The sequence below is a fragment of the Pelophylax lessonae genome, assembly GCF_965119305.1.
Source record: "Pelophylax lessonae genome assembly, chromosome: 3".
Taxonomy (NCBI): domain Eukaryota; kingdom Metazoa; phylum Chordata; class Amphibia; order Anura; family Ranidae; genus Pelophylax; species Pelophylax lessonae.
The window spans coordinates 537,787,560-537,800,487 of record NC_138770.1 but is presented as its reverse complement, the minus strand read 5'-3'; the positions used below and the strand labels follow the sequence as shown (position 1 = coordinate 537,800,487).

General features: G+C 39.6%; 1 protein-coding gene across 3 annotated transcripts in view; it reads right to left on the bottom strand.

Annotated features, from left to right (window-relative positions):
• The window catches only part of SIPA1L2 (signal induced proliferation associated 1 like 2), a 601,890-nt gene that overhangs the window by 426,944 nt on the left and 162,018 nt on the right, over window positions 1–12,928 (bottom strand). For all 3 annotated transcript variants that reach the window (XM_082249126.1, XM_082249125.1, XM_082249127.1), the window contains exon 4: window positions 5,621–5,809. In XM_082249126.1, coding sequence (XP_082105252.1) covers window positions 5,621–5,809 — 189 coding nt within the window. The remainder of the gene's footprint in view (window positions 1–5,620; window positions 5,810–12,928) is intronic.

Genomic DNA, 12,928 nt, shown 5'->3' with positions numbered 1-12,928 from the left:
TGTCCTGACTTATACAAGACAGAATGCATATACCAGATGCAATGGGGTTGATTTACTAAAGGCAAATATGCTGTTCAACCTGCAAGGCAAGTTTCAAAGTGCAAGAGAATTCCCCAGAGCTTGTAATTAAATTTCACTTTGCAAAGAATACCCAATCACATGCAAAGAAAAAAAAAAATGGAATTTTTGATTGCATGTGTTTAGATGATGGGAGACAGCAGAACTTCACTTCATTCACTAAGGCTACGTTCACATTTAGGCGTTGCTATTTTATAGGCGTTTTCTATAGGCATTTTTTGCAGGTGTTTGGAGGAAGGCATTGACATCTAACAAAAACGCCTGTAATCTGCCCAAAAAGAAGCTCATGTACTTTTTGGAGCGTCGGGCGTTTTGCTCAAGGCGTTGGAACGCTCAGATGTGAACAGGGGCCATTGAAATTAATAGGATTTGTCTTGTTGGAAGTTTTTTGAGCTGATCCTTAGAGCTGAAAAACGCCCCAAAACGCCTACATGTGAACGTAGCCTAAAGTCTGGGGAAAATTCCTTTTCAAAGTGCAACTTCCCTTGCAAGTCTTTTTGCCTTTAGTAAATCAACCCAACGATTCTCCTTCTTTCATAACAGTTGTTTATTATGCAAACAGCAAGATAATAATAAAATTAATAGTTTTTACCTAAAATCAATATACTGCTGCCTACAAGTATTTAAGTATTTATGTGTTAAGATATTGCTGCTTGGGATAGATAGTGAGCAATGATGAAGGAAAACAATAGGCACTTTATTCTAGAAAACCATTAGACATTATTGATTTTCAAATCTTTTTTGAAGAACAGTGGACAAATACTTCATAACAGGCAATGGGAAACTGATGGCCATTTCATCTTTTGTTGGCAGTTATTGCAGGCAACAGAACAATTAGTTCATGCAGTTCATTTAATATAACTGGCAGAGATACAAAGCAAAGCATTCAATAGGATGATTGTGGAAACTGTGAAAAGCATTTATTGCAATAAATGTTAGCCAAGCTTTCCCATGTGTATGCAGAGTGTGTGCCAAGGGTTAATAGAAAAAAATGAAAGCTGAAGTTTAGTGTTTTTTTATTTCAGTATCAGGGATATTATTTACATGAATGATAAGACTCTTGTGTGCTAGTGACTGCTATGTTCCTTAAAATCCTCATTCCTCTGCCCTCCTGATAACCACACAGCTGTGTTCTTCCAGTGCTGCAGGGGTTAATAGGAGCACTTCCACGTGTCACAGACATTCTTCAAAAATGCTGATTATGCCAAACCTTTTAGTCACCCTGCCTCATTTCTAGAAGCTATGAAAAGCACTCTATGAATGGAGGAGACAAACTTTTCTGTCGTCTGCCTGTCCCCCATTCATAGAGCACTTTTCAATGCAAAAGGCAACATTTATTTACTTTTAAATGTTATTTTACATTTATAAATGGATATACAGTATCTCACAAAAGTGAGAACACCCCTCAGATTTTTGTAAATATTTTAATATATCTTTTCATGTGACTACACTGAGGAAATTACACTTTTCTACAATGTAAAGTAGGGAGTGTACAGCTTGTATAACAGTGTAAATTTACTGTTCCCTCAAAATAACTCAACACACAGCCATTAATGTCTAAACCGCTGGCAACAAAAGTGAGTACACCCCTAAGCGACAATGTCCAAATTGGGTTCAAAGTGTCAATATTTTGTGTGGCCGCCATTATTTTCTAGCGCTGCCTTATCCCTCTTGTGCATGGAGTTCACCAGAGCTCCACAGGTTGCCAATGAAGTCCTCTTTCACTCCTCCATGACGACATCATGGAGCTGGTGGATGTTAGAGATCTAGCGCTCCTTCACCTTCCGTTTGAGGATGCCCCACAGATGCTCAATAGGGTTTAGGTCTGGAGACATGCTTGGCCAGTCCATCACTTTTATCCTCAGCTTCTTTAGCAAGGCAGTGGTCAACTTGGAGGTGTACTTTGGGTCGGTATCATGCTGGAATACTGCCCTGTGGCCCAGTCTCCGGGGGGGGGGGGGAGATCATGCTCTGCTTCAGTATGTCACAGTACGTGTCGGCATTCATGGTTCCCTCAATGAACTGTAGATCCCCAGTGCCAGCAGCACTCATGTAGCCCCAGACCATGACACTCCCAACACCATGCCTGACTGTAGGCAAGACACACTTGTCTTTGTACTACTCACCTGGTTGCTGCCACACACGCTTGACACCATCCAACCATAAAAGTTTATCTTGGTCTCATCAGGCCGCAGGACATGGTTCCAGTAAACCATGTCCTTAGTCTACTTGTCTTCAGCAAACTGTTTGCAGGCTTTCTTGTGCATCATCTTTATAAGAGGCTTCCTTCTGGGATGACAACCATGCAGATCAGTTTGATGCAGTGTGCGGTGTATGGTCTGAGTACTGACAGGCTGGGAGCACTTATATGTTTATTTCCCAAAGAGAACCTCTGGATATGACGCTGAGCACATGCACTCAACTTCTTTGTCGACCATGGCAAGGCCTGTTCTGAATGGAACCGGTCCTGTTAAACCGCTGTATGGTCTTGGCCACCGTGCTGCAGCTCAGTTTCAGGGTCTTGGCGATCTTCTTATAGTCTAGGCCACCTTTATGTAGAGCAACAATTCTTTTTTTTTTTTTCAGATCCCCAGAGAGTTCTTTGCCATGAGGTGCCATGTTGAACTTCAATTGACCAGTATGAGAGAGTGAGAGCGATAACACCAAATTTAACACACCTGCTCCCCATTTACATCTTGTAACACTAACAAGTCACATGACACCGGGGAGGCAAAATGGCTAAATGGGCCCAATTTGGACATTTCCACTTAGGGGTGTACTCACTTTTTTTGCCAGCGGTTTAGCCATTAGTGGCTGTGTGTTGAGTTATTAGTTGAGTAGAACAGAAAATTTACACTGTTATACAAGCTGTACACTCACTACTTAACATTGTAGCAGTGTTGTCACATGAAAAGATATATTAAAATATTTTCAAGAAAGTGAGGGGTTTGTGAGATACTGTAAATATATATATATATATATATATATATATACACACACATACACACACACATATACAGTGCCAAGACAAGGTCATCAAGAGCCCAGGGCAAACATGCTAAACTGCTCCCCCTCCCCCAAGATGTATGAGCATTATGTGTCAGCAAAAATCCAGCACTAGTCTGCATGCTTACCCCTAAGCATAAATTCCCCCTCCTCCAAGCACAAATACACCCCCCTGCGGAAATCCCCCCTCTAAGCACAAATCTTTGCTCCCCCATTCCCCAAATCCTCACCACTCTTAGCCCCCCTCCCCCCAAGATTCCCCTCCAAGAATAATACTTACCCTCTGCCGCACCCAAATCCCCCCTTTCAGCACAAATCTCTTCCCCCATCTCCTTCTGATGCCCCCCCCCCACCTCACATTATACCACAGTGCCCGGAGCAGCCGCCTCTTCTGCCCACCCCTTGTTACGACCCTGTATATATATATATAGATATATATTTACAGTATATATATATATATATATATATATATATATATATATATATATATATATATATTATCCCATTGGTCATAATATTAAGAAAAGTTAAGTGAAAAACCTTGATTATCTATTTACAATGCATTTTAGAGTGTGTGGAATATATTAGGCATCAAGTGAACATGTTGTTGCCTGAAGTTCATGTGTTGAAGGCAGAAACAATTAGCTGAAGGATTTAAGGATTTGTCTAGACAACTGGGTTAGATCAACTCCAAAACTGAAGCTTATGTGGGATGTTCAAAATCTTTAGTGGTCAGGACCTACCAAAAGTGTTCCAAGGAAGGAAAACTGGCAAACCGGAGACAGGGTCATGGGCAGACAAAGCTCACTGAGGCACGTGGGGAGTGAAGGCTGGCCTGTGTAGTCTGATCCAGCTACTGTAGCTAAATTTGCTGAAAAAGTTAATACTGGTTCCGATAGAAAGGTGTGGAACATACAGTGCATTGCAGTTTGTTGTGTATGAGGCTGTGCAGACCGGCCTGGGTGCCCATGCTAAAATTGAAAAATTGGTTTGAGGAACAGAAATAAGTTTCTCCAGATTCTCCAGAACTAAATCCAATTAAGCATCTATGGAATGTGCTGGAAAAACAAGTCCAAACCAAATCTATGGAGACCCTACCTCTCAACCTACAGGAATTAAAGTATCTGCTACTGACAGCTTGGTCCCAGTATATACACAGTTTTTTTTTTTTTTTCCAAAAGATAAGGCAGCAACCCAGTATGCATTCTTTTAAAGTTAGAGAAAATTCTGGTTACCAATTAATTAAGTGTGTGTGTGTGTTGGGGTAAAGAACACTGAGGAAGATTTCTTCTGCACATGAGTGGGATCCCATAAAATGACAGTCTTTTTCCTGAAAATATAGTGGATTTGAACCCTGGTGGAAATGACTTGTATGGCAAGAAGATCTGAATGCGTATGTTGATTTGCTGAAGAACTAAGCAATTCTTCCAACCAAGCAGGGATAGTGGTAGCAAATGCGAATGGTAGCAATGTATAATGACCTAATAAAAGCAATAATTAGATTTTTGCTGAAAAAGTACCTAATTAAAATATTAAATAAATGGGTATGCTAACTGTTGAGACATCACTAAATAATCACCAATAGTCAATATTCCAAGATTGACACATGTGTATCCATCAGTGTAAAGTTGTATATTTTCAAAGCTATTATGCCCTATCATGTATTATGTAGGTAATAATTGCAGAACATTTAAAAAAAAAAAAATTAAGCAATCCCATGCTTGGTTTAACTGGTTAAGCACCCATACTCAGCCTAATTATTAGTATTGATACCTAAAATTGAACTCCAGGCTTGTTTTACTCCTTTCCCCCAGTCTCCTTCTGTCATTCTATATAATTGTGCAAAAAAGGACTTCTTACTTACCTAACTCCAGCGTTATGTAAATTGTAAGTGAATGGCCAGTGACATAATTAATGAAAAACCCAAAAGGTCAAGAGAAAGGTCCAGCAGGGAGGTGGGCAGAGTAGAATAAGCAAAAGGGCTGGCATTGAAAATACTGCATTTCCACTGAATCAGGCAGCACTGAGAGAATGACATCAGCACTGCCTGAACTGAAACTAAAAGGGGGCTTTGAGAAGACCAGTCAGCACACAGACTAGAAAGGACTGACTGGTCTCCTGAACAGGAAGTGCTGGCTGTGATGCAGCCCTAAAAGAGCTTATGGAGGAGCTGTATGCACATGGGTAAGCCATTCAATCCATTTCTGTAAAATATCACTTCTGCCCAAAGATGGTCTTTAAATTAGTTGAACATCTAATGAAAATATTCAAGACTGTATAGATTTATTTATTTATTTTTTTTGTATGGATTTATAAGTCGTCTAGTATGGATTCTGAGCCAAAAATATGTAATTTAAGGGATTCATCTTGTGACAGCAAATTGATAATGTGATGAGTAAAACAAATTATATTTTCTATTTTTAACGTATTCAACAATGCATCTAAGAGAAAATGGTCACACAATACTAAAATCTAGCTAATAAATAAATTTTGACTGTTATAATAAAACAAATAAGTAAATCTAAAAAGGACATACCCCTTGTTCATCAAGTTTGAGCAGCTGCTCTGGGACCTTTGGGGAGTTCAGAGCTTGTCGAAGGCACTGCACATTAAGCTCAGGTATGACATATTCAAGGACTTCTTTGTGAGGAAGGCCACGTGCTGAACCATGCCTCGCTGTTGATGGCACTGCATCTTCTAAAACTGCCCCTCGGAGAGTTGTAAGCTGTGAAGATGATGGGATGTGTAAAGCGGAAATGTTAGTACTGGTAAATCACTGAACCTTTTCTAATGAACAAGATAGCTGTTAGACTGTACTGCTTGGGAAGCTTGGCCTAAGCCAGTTGTTTAAAAGATGGTAGGTATTTGTTTCTGAATATTACATGGCTCAAGCCAACCCGCGATACAGTTTAAGAATTTTAGCAATGCATTTAGAGATATACAGCATACAAATGTACCAAGTAATAGTCATAATGTACATAGATCATATAGCACTCCACCCAGTTTGTAGTATTGCTCAGTAACATGAGCCACCCCTAGCTTCATCTCAATAGCAACTGTTTATACGCTTTTTGTTCCTCATCACCAGAAAATATTATATGAACATACAGAGCAGTTACTCATTTACTGGTGTTTATTTTTGCTAAACGTTTTTTTTAGGATAGAGTAGACAATGATTAACAACATTTGTAAGCTAAAGCCTCCAGACACAACATTAACATATATATATATATATATATATATATATATATATATATATATATATATATATATATATATATATATATATATACAGTTTCTCACAAAAGTGAGTACACCCCTCACATTTTTGTAAATATTTTATTATGTCTTTTCATGTGACAACACTGAAGAAATGACACTTTGCTACAATGTAAAGTAGTCAGTGTACAGCTTGTATAACAGTGTAAATTTGCTGTCCCCCTCAAAATAACTCAACACGCAGCCATTAAGGTCTAAACCGCTGGCAACAAAAGTGAGTACAAATGTCCAAATTGGGCCCAAAGTGTCTATTGTTTGTGTAGCCACCATTGTTTTCCAGCACTGCCTTAATTCTCTAGGACATGGAGTTCACCAGAGTTTCACAAGTTGCCACTGGAGTCCTCTTCCACTCCTTCATGACAACATCTGCTGGTGGATGTTAGAGACATTGGCAGTGAACGTCTTGGAGGTGTGTTTGGGGTCATTATTATGTTGGAATACTGCCCTGTGGCTCCGAAGGGAGGGGATCATGCTCTGCTTCTGTATGGCACAGTACATGTTGGCATTCATGGTTCCCTCAATGAACTGTAGCTCACCAGTGCCAGCAGCACTCATGCAGCCCCAGACCATGACACTCCCACCACCATGCTTGACTGTAGGCAAGACACACTTGTCTTTGTACTCCTCACCTGGTTGTCACCAAACACGTTTGACACCATCTGAACCAAATAAGTTTATCTTGGTCTCATCAGACCACAGGACATGGTTCCAGTAATCCATGTCCTTAGTCTGCTTGTGTTCAGCAAACTGCAGGCTTTTTTGTGCATCATCTTTAGAAGAGGCTTCCTCTAGAGTTGACAGCCATGCAGACCAATTTGATGCAGTGTGCAACGTATGGTCTGAGCACTGACAGGTTGACTCCCTATCCCTTCAACCTCTGCAGCAATGCTGGCAGCACTTATACATATATTTCCCAAAGACAACCTGATATGATGCTGAGCACATGCACTCAACTCCTTTGGTCGACCATGGCAAGGCCTGTTCTGAGTGGAATCTGTCCTGTTAAACCACTGTATGGTCTTGACCACCATGCTGCAGCTCAGTTTCAGGGCCTTGGCAATCTTCTTATAGCTTAGGCCATCTTTATGTAGAGCGACAATTCTTTTTTTCAGATCCTCAGAGAGTTCTTTGCCATGAGGTGCCATGTTGAACTTCCAGTGACCAGTATGAGTGAGTGAGAGCGATATCACCAAATTTAACACACCTGCTCCCCATTCACACCTGAGACCTCATAACACTAATGAGTTACATGACACTGCGGAGGGAAAATGGCTAATTGGGCTCAATTTCGACATTTATTACTTAGGAGTGTACTCACTTTTGTGGCCAACTGTTTAGACATTAATGGCTGTGTGTTGAGTTAATTTGATACAATATTATTTATTTATTCAATTATAAATAAGCACTTTATATTTATATACATTTTTCACCTTAAAGCACATTACTACCCCCACTTTATATATCTTTTAAACTGTTTTTAGTATCAGTATCGGTGGTGAAGCATTAAGGAAACCATTAGCACCCCAGACAGCGCAGGAACCACATACCTCTTGATAATGTGAGGAGTGTACTCACTTTTATGAAATACAGTATTTTATATATATATACATATATATATATATATATATATATATATATATATATACATACATGCGTACATACACACACACACTATATACAATATTGTCAAAAGTATTGAAACGCCTGCTTTTACACGCACATGAACTTTAATGCCATCCCAGTCTTAGTTCCTAGGTGTCAATATGGAGTTGGCCCACCCTTTGCAGCTATGACTTCAACTCTTCTGGGAATGCTGTCCACAAGGTTTGGGAGTGGGTCTATGGGAATGTTTGACCATTCTTCCAGAAGCGCATTTGTGAGGTCAGGCACTGATGTGGATGAGAAGGTCTGGCCCACAGTTTCCACTCCAATTCATCCCAAAGGTGTTCTATTGGGTTGAGGTCAAGACTCTGTGTAGGCCAGTCAAGTTCCTCCACCTCAAACTCGCTCATCCATGTCTTTATGGACCTTGCTTTGTGCACTAATGCACAGTCACTTTGCAACAGGAAGGGGCCATCCTCAAACTGTTTCCACAAAGTTGGGAGCATGAAATTGTCCAAAATGTCTTGGTATGCCGACACCTTAAGAGTTAACTTCATTGAAAATAAGGGTCCAAGCCCAACCCTTGAAAAACATCCCCAAACCACTCCTAAACCTTGTGGACAGGCTTCCCAGAAGAGCTGAAGCTGCTATAGACTAGGATGCCATTAACCACTTTACCGCTGAGTACCAGAGTACTACTGCGGCAAAGTGGCTCGTTATCGTCTGACGACGTAGACCTACGTCGCCAGACTCCTGCCCCTGTAGGCGGCGCTCCCGCTGTTTTCATTTACAGCGGGAGTCTGGCCAGGGGAGGAGCAGCGGCGATCGTCGGGAATCCAGTTTGGAGATCCGCCCGCCTGTGTAAACAGAGCGGGCGGATCTCCTAAGTGACAGGGAGTGACAGATCGGAGTGTTCAGCATAGCTGAACATCCGATCTGTCCCTCACTCACTCAGTCACCTCCCCCCACACACGTTAGTAAGCACCAGGCATACATTAACCCCTCCCTCTCCAATAAAATTAACCCCTTCCCTGCCAGTGTCATTTTTACAGTAACAGTGCATATTTATAGCACTGATTACTGCAGTAATGTCACTGGTACCCCCAAAAGTGTCAAAAATGTCAGTCAAGGGTCCGATCTGTTCGCCGCAATGTCGCAGTCCCGCAAAAAAAAGATCGCAGATCGCCGCCATTACGCGTTAAAAAAAAAAAACACCAAAAATGACAGAAATCTTTCCCATAGTTAGTAAACGCAATAACTTTTGCGCAAACCAATCAAAATGCGATTTTTTTTTTTACCAAACATGGGTAGCAGAAAACAAATTGGCCAAAAATGTAAAAAAAAATTGTTTTTTACATCTTTTTTAGGGGGAATTTCATATAAAAAAATGTTAAAAATATTGTTATTTTTTCAAAATAAACGCTATTTTTTTGTTTATAGCGCAAAAAGTAAAAATCGCACAGGTGATCAAATACCACCAAAAGAAAGCTCTGTTTGTGGGAAAAAAAGGACGTAAATTTCGTTTTGGTACGGCGTTGCATGACCGCGCAATTGTCAGTTAAAGTCGCACAGTGCCGAATCGCAAAAAGTGGCCCAGACGTAAGACAGCAAAATGCTCTAGTGGTAAAGTGGTTAAAGTTCCTGTGCGTTTAAAAGCAGGTGTCCCAATACTTTTAGTTATATAGTGTATATATACTGTGTGTGTGTGTATATGTATAAATATATATATATATATATATATATATATATATATATATTTATTTTTTGTAAAAAAAAAAAATTTTTATTTGATATGTATAAATCTTGGTACACTGGAAATAATACACCTATATGAACATACATTCAGAAACAAGTTGGAAGCAACAAACTCCACAACCTGGAAACCTGGAACCATAATAAACTGACCATATGTGGTCTAGCTGATCTGCAGGTCAACTCGGGTTGAATCTCAGGTTAATTACTTTTTGTTTGTGGTGGAGATTACTGTATCCACATAAGTGATCAAGCCTTAACCCACTCCTCCTTAGACGGCACAGTTGTCTACTCTGTGCTCACATGCAACCAGTCATGATCATTTTTCATATCATTTGTAAAAACAATATAAATTTTAGGAAGATAGGTACACAGGGTCTGTTTTGGGACAACAGCTAAATGTTACTTTTGGCACGTATTTATAACGTATGTCAATTTTAGCTGTATTTAAGATCAACTGAATTATGAATATTCTTATTGCTGATATAAGCCTTCTCTAGAGTCCCAAATTACATTTGCAATATAAAATACCAACGGACAGCTCACCCTCTAGTTCAAATGTTGAACGTGTACAAATCCACTTTACGAATTGGAAAACAAGTCAAGTAAACAGCAAGTTGAAATTAATATAATCAAAAATATATTAATTTCATTAGGACACTCATACAGGTTCCTAGTGTACATGGTTTGACCCAACAGTCTTAACTTTGGCTTTGATTGATACCCTGTCCGGTCAAACTATTTAAAGTATAACTAAAGACAAAATTGTTTTATTTTAAGTTTTGGATAAAGTGAAGAGGGATTAGATCCCCTGTCAAGTTTTTATTGTAGTCTGTGCTCCTATTGGGGAAATTCACTCTTTCTATTTGTCCTGTTTATAATTTTCACTGCATCACTTCAAGCCGAGAGAGGGTGTTCTGCTGAAAAATCCAACTTGCCGAGAACTCCAATCACACCACTTCCGTTGACTATACATCATGAATAATTGGAAATTTGGACAACTTATTACTTTCACAGAGCAGGCGGCAGCGTATACACTCTGGTACACGCTATAATGAGTGGACATTGTTAGTCGAACTAACAATGTCCACTCATTATAGCATGTACCGGAGTGTAAAGGCTGCCAGTGTTCTGTAAAAACAGCAAGTGGTCAAAATCTCCAATTATTCCTGGTGTACACTCCCTGGAAGTAACGTCGTTGGAGTTCTTGGCAAGCGGAGTTTGTCCATTTCCATCTGACTGTCATCCAATTTGATAGATGGATGAAGAATGGATCCCCATCCGTCTATTTTTAGTGGCCCAGATCAGATCCTGGCGGGTGTCAGTGCTCCATAAAGAGCTATAGATGGTCCAATCGGGTCCGCCTAAAAAATGGACAGACGGACCTGATCAGTCAGTCAATGTAAAAAGGGGCCTAAAGAAGAAAACATACAATTATTGTTTTTCTGTTTGATATTTTTTTCATTTAACCACTTTCCGCCCGTAGGATGTCATATGACGTCCTGAACTTTGAGTGATGATATCTGAATGATGCCTGCATTCTTTTTCCCGACAATCTTCTGCACAGTAAAAACAATCATAGAGACTGTTCAGCCACGTGATTGTTTTTGAAGGCGATTGAAGGGTATGACCCCCCCTCCCGCCGCCCTCCAATGCTTTTACCGGCTCAATCGGCAACCGACAAACAATTGGCGTGCAAACGGCGAGCCAGGGAATTAATCCGCTGGTGGAGGAAGTTTTCTTGTAGAGCTGACCAAGGACCAGATTGTACCTGCCCATCTCTATGACTCTCAGAGGGGGGGTGTGACGTTATGATGTCACATCCAGCCCCGGCAGATGTAAACACTGCCGTGTATTAGTCTGGAAAGGCTGAGATCTTTTTTTGATCTCAGGCTTTCCAGCCTGGAGATCAAATGTGCGGTAATAGGAAAAAAAGTGATCAAAAAATAAAAAAATGAAGAAAAAGTGTAAAAACAAAAAATAAAAATAAAATAAAAAAAAAAAAAAAACAATTAAAGCGTCCCCCATCTCCAGCATATGCATACGTACATCGTACCCGCATATGTGGACGGCGTTCAAACCACACACGTGAGGTATCCTCGTGATAGTTAGAGCACAAGACCTCCTATGTAACTCTAAGCAGGTAATCTGCAAAAATTAGTAGTGAAGCCTATGGAGATTTTTAAGTACCAAAACTTGCCACCGTTCCACAAGTGTGCGTAATTTTAAAGCTTGTCATGTTATGTGTCTATTTACTTGGCATAACATCATCTTTCACATTAAACAAAAAAAATAAAAAATCAGGCTAACTTTGGTGTTTTTTTATTGTTTAATTTAATAAAAGTTTTTTACTATAAAAAAATGATTTTCAAATATTGCTTCGCAAATACCTTGTGGCATAAAAAGTTGCAACGACCACCATTTTATAGGGTCTTTGCTAAAAAAAATATATATATAAAGGTTCGGAGTAATTTTCTAGCAAAAAATGATGGTTTTTACATGTAGGAGAGGAGTACCAGAATTGGCCGGGTATGGAAGCGGTTGATGAAGATTCTTTATTTGGACAGTTTTGGACTTTATTCGCTATTTGCACTTGTATGTGTGATTTATAGTATTATTTTGTTAAAGCGGTTTGATAAGAGCAAAAAAATATCTTTTGATCCTGCTAGAAATCCAGCCAGCTGATAACTGCTCTCTCTGCCTCTGCTGCAAAGATGTGCTCTTATGTGAACTACAGAACACCTCTCCGCTATATTATGGATATTAATAGAGGAGAGAGTTGTTTTGAAGTCCTAACACATTTCCTGTCCTAAGGTGGCAATGCTGCTCTTCTATAGATACAATACTCTTGAGTGAGCCTTGTTACCCAAGAATAGATACAGTATCACTGGCAGGATCAACAGGTGAAAATAATGGCAAAAAAGGCAAAACAAACACAACAATATATTCAGTATTTTTCTTGGGTTTAAGATATGCTTTAGGTAAGGCAGTCTATGGTTTTTAATGGATGGGTTATTGGAATAGATATAAAAAGAAACTTGAAGACAGCAGCAAATTATGGTTGGCATTTGTCAATGAATGTCATGGCCACTAAAGCAGTTACAGAGTTATGGTATTTTACATTTACATGGGATAAACTAGGTACAAGGAACCATATAATTAAAAAACCTTGCACGCTGATTCAATAAGTGTATTTACTGAGCATTTCGTT